Genomic DNA, 12,612 nt, shown 5'->3' with positions numbered 1-12,612 from the left:
GTATCACAGCACTGCCCAAGAGCCCAAGATAGTGCCACCCCTTCCAGATAAGCAGAGAATTGTGTGGAGCTGGCAACAACCTTTCTGATATGTTTGGAACGATCTTTTCACCAATCAAGAAGAGGCCTTGAAAAACTAGAAAGAACTGACTGATATGTGAAGACACGTTCTTTCTTTCAGGTTTTGAGGAAGTCACCTGTAGAAAATTACACTCCTGTGAGGAGCAGCGTGGCTCAGTGGGAAGAGCATGGCCCTGGGAGTCAGAGGTCATGGGTTCTAATCCCAGCTCTGTCACCTGTCAGCTGTGTGACTTTGGGCAAGTCACTTCACTTTTCTGGGCCTTATTTACCTCATCTGTCAAATGGGGATTAAGACTGTGAGCCCCCTGTGGGACAACCTGATGAGCTTGTATCTACCCCAGTGCTTGGAACAGTGGTTGGCACATAGTAAGCACTTAACAAATACCAACATTATTGTTATTATTATTATTATTATTATTATTAGCTATGGGAAGGATGTTATTTATTGCTCAGGTAGCTGCATGGGCTTTTTCATCATCATCATCATCATCACAATAATAATAATAATAACAATAAAAATCATGGTATTTGTTAAGCGCTTACTATATGCAAAGCACTGTTCTAAGCGCTGGGGGGGATACAAGGTGATCAGGTTGTCCCATGTGGGGCTCACAGTCTTAATTCCCATTTTACAGGTGAGGTAACTGAGGCACAGAGAATTTAAGTGACTTGCCCAGGGTCACACAGCTGACAAATGGTGGAGCCGGGATTCAAACCCATGACCTGTGACTCCCAAGTCCGTGCTCTTTCCACTGAGCCATGCTGCATCATCATCGTCATCATCTTCCTGTGTTTTTCATTCAACTTCAAAAGTCGTAGAGAATTGTTATAGGGTCTCAATTACCCAGAAAGCTCTTTGCAAGAAAACACAATTGTACATGACAAAAAGTATGTGATCTTTGAGCGCTGACTAAACTTTCTCAGGAAAATAAGCTGACTAAATACGCCAGTCAGAATACTCGAGAGAAGACACTTTTCCTATTGAACACATTTCTCAGGGCCTCTTTCATGTTCTTGTTCCTTAGGCTGTAGATGAAGGGATTCATTGTGGGGGTGACCACTGTATACAGCACAGACGCTATCGTACCTTTACTGAATGTTTGGGTAGATGGTGGACAAAGGTAGATCCCAAGAGTGGTGCTGTAGAATAAAGAAACCACGGACAGGTGAGAACCACAGGTTCTGAAAGCTTTCCACCTTCCCCCTGCAGATGGGATTCTCAATATGGTGGAGATAATGCTAATGTAAGAGGACAGGAGCCCGGTGAGGGGACCTACCCCAATCACTACTGCAACGACAAGAATCATTACTTCGTTGATGATGATACTAGAACAGGAAAGCTTTAGGACCTCATAAAGTTCACAGAAGAAGTGAAGAATTTCACGATTGGAACAGAAGGATAAGCGAACCACCAATAGGGTGTGTATCAGGGCATGGAGGGAACTGACGAGCCAGGACCCAGCAACCACCAGAGTACAGAGTCGTGGGCTCATGATGGTGGTGTAGTGGAGGGGGTGGCATATGGCCACGTAGCGGTCATATGTCATCGCGGTGAGGAGAAAGTGGTCCAGACCTCCTAACAGAATGATGAAATACGTTTGGGCCAGGCAGCCAGCGTAGGATATAGATTTCTTGTGGGTCTGTATGTTGACCAGCATCTTGGGGACCGTGGTGGACAGGAGACAGATGTCGACCAGGGACAGGTTGGTGAGGAAGAAGTACATGGGGTTGTGCAGGTGCGGGTCAGAGCCGATGGCCAGGACGATGAGCAGGCTCCCCAGGACCCCGAGCAGGTACATCCAGAGAAACAGCATGAAGACGAGCTGCCGCAGCTCCATCTGGTTAGACAGTCCCAGGAGGAGGAATTCTGTGATGCTGGTTTGGTTTCCCCCCTCCATGGGGCCGGGGGATCTTCTGGGTTAGACGTGGCAGGAGAATGGGATGGAGGAGCAATCAGATCACGATAAGAATCAGTCTAGGCCCTGTGTAATGGTTACTGATTCATCTTTTCATCCCTCAGAAAACTCTGTCTATTGGCGCTCCGTTGTACTATCACAAGAGCTTTCTTCAGTGCACTGCACACAGTATCTGCTCAATAAATTGATTGACTAATTAGCACTCTATCATTTTTCTCCTCATTACTTATCCACTCTCTTCCCCCAGCAACCCCCTCACTTGCATTCTCCATTCCTTCAACCCTCATCTTCTCACAGTACTTAGAGCTTGTTTCTCCCACTTCCGATCCTTGGCTCATGCCCTTCCTTCTGCTTGGAACTCCTTTGTCCTTCAAATCCACCAGACCACAACTCTCCCCATATTCCAATCCCTTCTGAAATCCCAACTTTTCCAGGAGGTCTTCCTCAGTGAACTTTCATTCTGCCCAGGTCCTATCCTCCTTTCTACCATCTCAGCACTTTTTCACTCACAACCTGCTCATTCACATTCACATTCACATTTCACTTCACATTTTTATATTGAGAAATTCATTCAATCGTATTTATTGAGCACTTACTGTGTGCAGATCACTATACTAAGTGCTTGTATATGCTTGACTATTTCAGCACTTCTTTGTCTTATTTATCATTCATTTTATGACATCATTATTTTATTGTAAACTTTCTTAGGGCAAAGATCATGCCTTCTGCCTCTATTGTATTCGCTGCTCACAGCAGATGCTCAATAAATACTACGGATTGATATTTTTGGGAAGGTGTGGGGTGGGAGGGTGAGAATAGTCTGCCTAAGCAGTGGAAGGATGCTTTTTGCTCAGCCATTCAGTCCAGAAGGGAATGTGTCTGGGTGGGCTGGGGTCTTGTTGGGCAGCTCGTCCACCTGAGATTCTTCTTCCACATCCCCCCACTCTTCCTAGCCTCTGGCATGAGGCTTCCGAGGGAGGTGGGCCAGCACTGGCTTTAGTGGGTACTACCTCCCTACCCAGGTTTGGCATGGGATTCGTCCTGTTTCCTCGCCATAATTCATAGGCCCAAGGCCATGCATGCTTTTTGTGATGAAACTTAGGCTTATCTTTACAACAAAGTGCCTAGAGCTCTGTGATGAAAGATGGGGTTACGCTGCACATGGGTTCTTCCAGAAAGCCCATTAGCTCATTTTCAGCCTCCAAATGCCTGTTTGATTTAAAGTGTTTTTCCCACAAGGCCATTGAACAGGGCGACTGTAAGCCAAGTGGTGTTAGCCAAGTGGTGAAGTCACTGTAGGCTGAGCCAATGGCAGTCAGGACTTAGGTCAGTGGCTGGGAGGAAGGTTACACGTTTTACTAAGAATAGGAAAGGGAAATGTACATTGGAGGAGCTGGGGTAGGGCCAAGTTTGAGGAGAATGCTATGGCATAGAAAGGCCCTAGTTACTGAGCACATGGACAACCGAGTAACCTTGAAACCCCCCTAAGAATATAGAAGTCTCGAACCTGGAAAGCAATAGACAAGGGAAAGAATTGTATGTATGGCTGGATTTCATTTTGTGCACCATTGAACTAGTACCCTTGTACCTTCAATCATTTATCTTGACTACTCTATTTGTGCCCCTTTGTCTCCCCTGTTGTCTTGTCTGTCTCCCCTGTTAGAGTATAAGCTCCATGTGGCAAACGTTACTTGGTTTTGTACTTCCCAAGGGCTTAGCAGAGTGCGTGGCACCCAGTAAATGCTCAAAAGATAGAATTCATCTACTACTACAGAGCTACCTACTGAACCTGACTGATGATCTGTTGACTCGGGGGCTAAAAGGTCAGGTGAAGGGGTGGTGACAGTGGTGATCAAAAAATCCTGGCATCGCCCATCTGATAATTTTCATTCATTCATTCAGTTGTATTTATTGAGCACTTACTGTGTGCAGAGCACTGCACTAAGCGCTTGGAAAGTACAATTTGGCAACAGATAGAGACAATCTCTACCCAACAACGGGCTCACAGTCTAGAAGGGGGGGACAGACAACAAAACAAGTAGACAGGAATAAATACCATCAAAATAGATAAATAGAATTATGGATATACATCCATCATTAATAAAATAAATAAAATAATAAATTTGTACAAATCTCAGCAAGTGCTGTGGGGAGGGGAAGGGGATAGAGCAGAGGGAGAGAGTGGGGGCGATGGGGAGGGGAGGAGGAGCAGAGGAAAAGGGGGGGCTCAGTGTAGGAAGGCCTCCTGGAGGAGGTGAGCTCTCAGTAGGGCTTTAAAGAGCGCTAGTTTGGCTGATGTGAGGAGGGAGGTCATTCAGGCCAGAGGTAGGATGTAGACCAGGGATCGACGGCAGGACAGGCACAGTGAGGAGGTTAATGGCAGAGGAGCGGAGTGTGCGGGCTGGGCCGTAGAAGGAGATCAAGGAGGTGAGGTAGGAGGGGGCAAGGTGATGGAGAGCTTTAAAGCTAATAGTGAAGAGTTTATGCTTCATGTGAAGGTTTATAGGCAACCAATAAAGATTTTTGAGGAGGGGAGTGACATGCCCAGAGAGTTTCCGTAGAAAGATAATCCGGGCAGCAGAGTGAAGTATAGACTGATTTGTGGAGAGACAGGAGGATGGGAGATCAGAAAGGAGGCTGATGGAGTATTGCAGTCGGGATATAACGAGAGATTGTACCAACAAGGTAGTAGTTTGGATGGAGAGGAAAGGGGCAGTGGGGTCAAGAGAGGGTTTTTTTAGGGTGAGGGAGACGTGGACAGAGGTAGGGGAGTCGTTGGAGAGTGAGCGGTTGAAGATGGAAATTAAGGAGGGGAGGAGTGAAGGGCTGAAAGTTTTTATAAGTTGAGAGGGAATGGGGTCCAAAGCACAGATGAAGGGGGTGGCACTTGAGAGGAGGGAGGAGATCTCCTCTGAAGATCCTGCTGGAAAGGATGGAAGAGTAGAGGAGAGGGTTGAGAGCGGGGGGGATGGCAAAGGGGGAGATGTGACTTTGGAGAGCTCAGACTTGATGGTGTTAATTTTCCTAATGAAGTAGGTGGCCAGATCGTTGGGAGTGACGGGGAGGAACAGCAGGCTTGAGGAGGGAGTTAAATGTCCGGAACAGCAGATGGGGCTGATGGGCATAGGTGTCCATAATTGAAGAAAAATAAATTTGCCTGGCAGAGGAGAGGCAGGAAACGATAAAGCTTAAGTGAACAAAGTTGCCATAGTGACCTTCTCCAGTTTTGGCAGTGAAATATCGTGGTTCGGGCAGGTTGTTATTAGGCCTGGTGGGGATCAGGGGAGACTTGTTGGATTTTAGCCAAGAAACTCCCCGGGCAATACCCCAAACTCGCAGAGGGCAGCACCAGCACAACCCCCTTCAGATGGCATCCAGACTGTTAGACAAAAGTGCCATGGAAACCCAGCCCAGGCATCATTTGTCACACGGTAGCCAGCAGATACCGCTAGAACAGAGCTCCCCTGTGTACCCAGTCTCTGGCACACTGGTCCCTGACTCCTGCTGCATGGCTCAAGCTGCTGACCTCCAACGACCTCTGGCCCTCCCTAAACCTTCTCCATCCTGTGCATCAGGGGCCACAGGAGAAGATGCGCTGCACACTATTGGGTTGTTCTGCTAACTCCATTGTATTGTATTCTCCCAAGGTTTCAGTACAGTACTCTGCACATAGTAAACCCTCAATAAATACAGTTGATGATGATGATGATGATGATGCAGACACACAACCAGGTGAGCCAGGTGGCTTTTGTAGAAAACAGGTCATTGTGACAGACACCATCCCACAGTTGGAAGCCTTTCCCTTTTCTGTCAGTGATCTGAAAGCAAGGGTGGCTGGAATGTGTATCTTAGAACAGTGCTTTGCACATAGTGAGTGCTTAACAAATACCATCATCATTATTATTATTATCTATTTATATTAATGTCAGTCTCCCCCACTAGACTGTAAGCTCACTGTGGGCAGGGAATATGTGTGTTATATTGCTGGGCTGTACTCTCCCAAGTGCTTAGTACAGTGCCCTGCACACAGTAAGCAGTCAATAAATATGGTTGGTTGATAGATTGGTGATGGGTTGAAGTTTCCTTCATTTAGAACCCCCAGACAACAAGTCCCTGGGTGTTCTGTGACTTCAACTGAGCAGGCTCTGAGGGTGTTCCAACCCGAACATGGAAAGCTTGGCATTTCAAGTGAGGAAGAGTAGCTCCTCATACCCAGACTGGAGCATCCAGCCCAGACATGTGGCTGTTGGCTTCTCTCCTAAATGTGGTCAGTAACATATAACAGAGAGGAAGAGTCTGTGGAGGATCGAGATGAGGACCCACACTCCAGTGGAAAGCTGATGGGGGTCTGCACCTCACCCAGAGATATGCCCCCCTCCCAGCCCCCTCCCCAGCCTCTGGCCATCAAGGACGGGGTTCATGGCTCCACTTCCCATCCGGAAGACCTGACCACGATGGCCATCATCGGGACGATGAGGCCACATACCCCACTCTCAGGATGCCCAAACCCTGTAGCTTTCCATCGAGGAGTGGGTTTGAAATATGCTGTAGTCCCAATATCGGAGTAATGTGAAGGCTGAAGTTCTCCTGTCAGGAGTGGGTAACAGGAGAACAGGAGGGGAGGGTTTCTCCCGTGGGCTGGCTTGGGGGGAGGTACCTTACCTGTGCAGGTTGTCTTGAGGTCGGTCTGACAATATGCTTTGCACACACCGTCCACCTCCTCTGTACCCTCGGGGGATGAGCTTTGTGGTGGGGAACTCCTAGAACAATTGATATGGCTGAGTGGGAAGAGGGATGCAGGACTGCGGGGTCCCAGTCAGGAGCACTGTGTCCTCACTCACGAGGGCAGTGCGGATGGGAAGGGGCTCATGGCAGGGTTATTTGAAAGAGTCTCTGGGCCCTTGGGACCCACACTCCATGGCTCCCTGAGCTCCTTGTTAGAGACAAACAAACATTCAGCTTCTGGTTTCTGTCCTGGCCCATCTTGGCTCTGCTGAGGGAGATATCTGGCAATGATAATGCAATCTTACTGGGGACAGTTTAGGGTGGCTTAGGGTAAAGAGCATGGATATAGCGGAAAGAGGTCATGGGTTCTAATCCCAGCTCCGCCATTTATCGACTGTGAGACTTTGGGCAAGTCATTTAACTTCTGTGTGCCTCAGTTACCTCATCTGTAAAATGCAGATTTAGACTGTGAGCCCCATGTGAAACAACCTGATTACCTTGTATCTACCCCAGTGCTTAGAACAGTGCTTGGCACATAGCATCACGTAACAAATATCATTTTTCCTTCTAGACTGTAAGCCTGGTGTGGGCAGGGATTGACTGTATTAATTGCCAAATTGTACTTTCCAAGCACTTAGTACAGTGCTCTGCACACAGTAAGCACTCAATAAATACGGGTCAATGAATGAATGAATCTCCTGGGCTCTCCTGGACAGCCGTCCCTGAAGCTCAGTGATTATATCTCCCAGGCCGACTCCTGAGAATCTCTCAGCACAGACCAAGGGACAACCATGACCAGTCTCCTCACCCCTCTGAGGAGAGGTAGAATAAGCCAGGAATCTACCCGAAATCCTCCCCTGCACTACCAATATAACCTCTGCGGGAGGAGGAGCCCACAAAGGAGACTGATAATGAACAGCAGGAGAGATAAGAGGAGAACCAGGAGAGGACTGAGCCTGTGAAGCCAAGGTTGAATAGTGTGATGAGGAGAAAGGGGTGGTCCACAGTGTCGAAGGCAGCTGAGAGGTCGAGGAGGATTAGGATAGAGTAGGAGCCATTGGATTTGGCAAATAGGAGGTCATTGGTGACCTTTGAGAGGATAGTTTTGGTGGAGGGTAGGGGACAGAAGCCAGATTGGAGGGGGTCCAGGAAAGAGTTGGAATTGAGGAATTCGAGGCAGCAAGTGTAGACGACTCGTTGTAGGAGTTTGTAAAGGAAGGGTAAGGGGGAGATAGGGCAATAACTAGAAGGGGCAGTGGGGTCAAGAGAGGGTTTTTTAGGATGGGGGAGACATGGGCATGTTTGAAGGCAGAGGGGAAGGAACCAGTGGAGAGTGAGCGGTTGAAAATGGAAGTTAAGGAGGGGAGAAGGGAAGGGGTGAGAGTTTTCATAAGATGAGAGGGAATTGGGTCCGAAGCACAGGTGAATGGATTGGCACTTGAGAGGAGGGAGGAGATCTCATCTGAAGATACTGCTGGGAAGGATGGGAGAGTAGCAGAGAAGGTTGAGAGCCGGGGAATGGAGAACAGGAAGGGGTGACTTTGGGGAGCTCAGACCTGATGGTTTTAATTTTACTAATGAAGTAGGAGGGCAGATTGTTGGGGGTGAGGGAAGGAGGAGTGGGAGGAACAGGGGAGGTAAATGTACGGAAGAGCTGATGGGGGTGATGGGCATGGGTGTCAATAACGGAGGAAAAATAGTTCTGCCTGGCAGAGGAGAGGGCAGTGTTAAGACAGGAATGGATAAATTTATAGTGAACAAGGTTGGTTTGGTGTGCTGAGTGGTGCTGAAAAAAGATGATCCATGTAGCAGTGTAGAGAATGGGCTGGAGAAGGGGAGAGCTTCAATCAGGAAGAGCAGTGATGAGGCTGATACCTTATGTAGTCTTGCTGGGCTAGGATTGCAGGCTTAGACCAGCGTGGATAATAATAATAATAATGGCATTTATTAAGCGCTTACTTTGTGCAAAGCACTGTTCTAAGAGCTGGGGAGGTTACAAGGTGGTCAGGTTGTCCCACAGGGGGCTCACAGTCAATCCTCATTTTACAGATGAGGGAACTGGGGCACAGAGAAGTGAAGTGACTTACCCAAAGTCACACAGCTGACGAGTGGCAGAGCCGGGATTTGAACCCACGACCTCTGACTCCAAAGCCCGGGCTCTTTCTACTGGGCCATGCTGCTTCTCTAAGTGGATGGAGAGGATAGGGTGAATTCAGGAAATGTGGAGGAAGAACTGACAGGATTTAGAAAGAGAATGGTGTGAGAATTGAAACAGAATGAGGAAATCAAGGATCATGGCAAAGCAGCCAGCTTCTGGGAACAGTGGAGTTACTGGCAGAGAGAAGAACGTTTGGAGGAGGAGAATTAGGAAGAGATGGAGAAGGAGGGGCTTTACGAAGGAAGGTGAGGCGTTCAGTTTTGAACGCGTTGAACTTGAGGTGCAGGTGGGACATTCAAGTGAAGCTGTCTTAGGGGCAAGAGGAAATGTGGGATTAGAACCCAGGAACAGAATCAAGATTAGAATGCTGCTTGGGGGGAGGCATCATGGCTTAGGGGAAAAACCATGGACCTGGAAGTCAGAGTTAGGGAGGTCAGGGTTAGAGAGATAGAACTGGGAGTCATCGGCATAGGGGCCTTCCCTGATTAAGCCTTATTTTCCCTGACTCCCTCTCCCTTCTGCATCGTCTGTGCACTTGGATTTGTTACCTTTGGGAAATTGATATTGACCTCACCCTCAACCCTACAGTACTTATATGCATATCCATAATTGTTTTATTTATATAAAGACCTATCTTCCCCTCTCAACTGTAAACTTGTTGTGGGCAGAGAATGTGTCCACGAACTCTGTTGTATTGTACTCTACCCAGCGCTTTGTAACAGGTTCCTGAACACAGCAAGTACTCAATAAATTCCGATGATTGGTTTATTGATTGATCGAGGTGGTAAATAAAGTAAATAAATGCCTCAAGCGAGTGAGAGCAGAATCTGCTAAGTAGGGGCCCAGAACAGAGGCTGTGGGACACTGACAATTAGCAGATGATAGGGGAAAGAATTGCTAAAAAACAAGACGAAGGGATTACGATCTCTGGAAGAAGGCAGATTTCCTATTGAGGAATTTTCTCAGGGCCCCTTTCATGTCTTTGTTCCTCAGGCTGTAGATGAAAGGGTTCAGCATGGGGGTCACCACCGAGTACATCACCGATGCTATAGATTCTTTCCTGGCCGTGTGGGGGGACCGGGGGCCAAAGTAGACCCCAATGCCAGTACCATAGAAGAAAGAGACCACGGACAGATGAGAGCCACAGGTGGAGAAAGCTTTATACCTTCCCCTGGCAGATGGGATTCTCAAAATAGTAGAGAAAATACGATTGTAAGAGAACAGAAGGCCTGTAAGGGGACCTATCCCTAACAGAGCTCCAAGAACAAAGAGCACTACTTCGTTGATGAGTGGATCAGTGCAGGAAAGTTTTATGATCTGAGTAGGTTCACAGAAGAAGTGATGGATTTTATTGTCTGCACAGAAGGATATTCGAAGCACCATTAAAGTATGTGTCAGAGCATAGAGACTGCTGATGATCCAAGACCCAGAAACCATCAGGGCACAGAGCCGTGGACTCATGATGGTGGTGTAGTGGAGGGGGTGGCATATGGCCACGTAGCGGTCATAAGCCATCCCGGTGAGGAGAAAGTGGTCCAGACTTACGAATAGAATGAAGAAATATATTTGCGCCAGGCAGCCAGTGTAGGATATGGATTTGCTGTGGGTCTGAATATTGACCAGCATGTTGGGGACCGTGGTGGACAGGAGACAGACGTCAGTCAGGGAGAGGTTGGTGAGGAAGAAGTACATGGGGGTGTGCAGGTGCGGGTCGGAGCCAATAGCCAGGATGATGAGCAGGCTCCCCAGGAACCCAAGCAGGTACATCCAGAGGAACAGTATGAAGAGAGGCTGCTGCTGTTCTGCCCGGTCGGACAGTCCCAGGAGGAGGAATTCCAAGATGCCGGTTTGGTTTCCCCTCTCCATGGGGCCAGAGGATCTGCTGGGGGAAACGTGGCAGGAGAATGGGATGTTGAAGCAATCATATCCTGTTTCTGCCTGTTCCTAGGCCTGTGCAGTTGCCGGGGAAATAACTGGCAGAATAAGTAGTAAAGGTGAACAGTGTGGCCTTCTGGAAAGTGCACAGGCCCTGGATTCATACAACCTGGGTTCTAATAATGGCTCTGCCACTTGCATGCTGTTTGTCCTTGGGCGGTCACTTACCTTCTCTGGGCCTCAGTTTCCTTAACTGTAAAATGGGGATATGTGTTCTCCTTCCTATTTAGATTATTTGCCCCATATATGCACAGAGACTGTGTCCAACCTGATTAGCTTGTATCTACTCCAGTGCTTAAATCAGTGCTTGGAACAGTAAGCATTTAACAAATACTATCATTATTATTAGCAGTAGTAGTAGTAGTATCATCATTATTCTTGTTATTGTTGTTTTTGAAGGGACTCCCTAATTTTGATATCAGATATATCCCCACACTTTCCATCCAGATGGTAAGATGTCTGGCTGGGCTGGGATTAGAGGCTGGCGAACTTGTTCATTTGAGAGTCTCTGGTTTATATTCTCGGGCCTTCCTGTCTCCTGCATTGCTCCTCTTTCCCAAACACATTCAAGTGAGTTGTCCCCTGCTTTAGGAGTTAATCATTCTATTTAAGAGGTTCAACGAGTAGGTGGGCATTTTTGGAGAGAAATGTGTGGACTGGGTTGTAGTAGGAAATCAGGGAGGTAAGGTAGGAGGGGCCAAATTTATTGCGTGCTTTTAAGCCTATGGTAAGTAGTTTCTGTTTGATGTGGAGGTGGATGAGCAACCAATAGAGGTTTTTGATGAGTGAGGAAACATGGACTGAATGGTTATGTAGAAAAGTGATCCAGGCAGCAGAATGAAGTATGAATCAAAGAGGGGAGAGACAGGAGGCAGGGAGATCAACAAGGATGCTGATGCAGTAATCAAGATGAGTTAGGATAAGTACTTGGATTAATATGGTGGCAGTTTGGTTGGATAGGGAAGAGCAGATTTTGTCAATGGTGTGAAGGTTGAACCGACAGGATTTGGTGACAGGTTGAATATGTGGGTTGAATGAGAGAGATAATAATAATAATAATGTTGGTATTTGTTAAGTGCTTACTATGTGCAAAGCACTATTCTAGGATCATCAATCGTATTTATTGAGCGCTTACTGTGTGCAGAGCACTGTACTAAGCGCTTGGGAAGTACAAGTTGGCAACATATAGAGACAGTCCCTACCCAACAGTGGGCTCACAGTCTAAAAGGGGGAGACAGAGAACAAAACCAAACATACTAACAAAATAAAATAAATAGAATAGATATGTACAAGTAAAATAAATAAATAAATAAATAGAGTAATAAATATGTACAAACATATATACATATATACAGGTGCTGTGGGGAAGGGAAGGAGGTAAGATGGGGGGATGAAGAGGGGAACGAGGGGAAGAGGAAGGAAGGGGCTCAGTCTGGGAAGGCCTCCTGGAGGAGGTGAGCTCTCAGTAGGGCCTTGAAGGGAGTAAGAGAGCTAGCTTGGCAGGTGGGCAGAGGGAGGGTATTCCGGGCCCGGGGGATGACGTGGGCTGGAGGTCGATGGCGGGACAGGTGAGAATGAGGTATGGTGAGGAGATTAGCGGCAGAGGAGCGGAGGGTGCGGGGTGGGCTGTAGAAGGAGAGAAGGGAGGTGAGGTAGGAGGGGGCGAGGTGATGGAGAGCCTTGAAGCCCAGGGTGAGGAGTTTCTGCCTGATGCGCAGATTGATTGGTAACCACTGGAGATTTTTGAGGAGGGGAATAACATGCCCAGAGCGTTTCTGGACAAAGACAATCCAGGCAG

General features: G+C 47.7%; 1 protein-coding gene across 1 annotated transcript; it reads right to left on the bottom strand.

Annotated features, from left to right (window-relative positions):
- Window positions 1-1,030: 1,030 nt before the first annotated feature.
- On the bottom strand, window positions 1,031-10,745 carry LOC119921784 (olfactory receptor-like protein OLF4). The gene is made up of 3 exons (XM_038741826.1): window positions 10,260-10,745; window positions 3,458-3,468; window positions 1,031-1,994 (listed from the first exon to the last, which is right to left on the bottom strand). Exons 1-3 carry the CDS (start codon window positions 10,743-10,745, stop codon window positions 1,031-1,033), a joined length of 1,461 nt encoding a protein of 486 aa, XP_038597754.1.
- Window positions 10,746-12,612: the final 1,867 nt, after the last annotated feature.

The sequence above is a fragment of the Tachyglossus aculeatus genome, unplaced genomic scaffold (genome assembly GCF_015852505.1).
Source record: "Tachyglossus aculeatus isolate mTacAcu1 unplaced genomic scaffold, mTacAcu1.pri SUPER_30, whole genome shotgun sequence".
Taxonomy (NCBI): domain Eukaryota; kingdom Metazoa; phylum Chordata; class Mammalia; order Monotremata; family Tachyglossidae; genus Tachyglossus; species Tachyglossus aculeatus.
Note: the sequence above shows the minus strand (reverse complement) of the source record. Positions and strands in the feature narration are given on the sequence as shown.

What these genes read in the sequence shown, in the direction of transcription:
- LOC119921784 (XM_038741826.1), bottom strand. Translation starts at nt 10,745, where the DNA reads ATGGAGAGGGGAAACCAAACCGGCATCTTGGAATTCCTCCTCCTGGGA.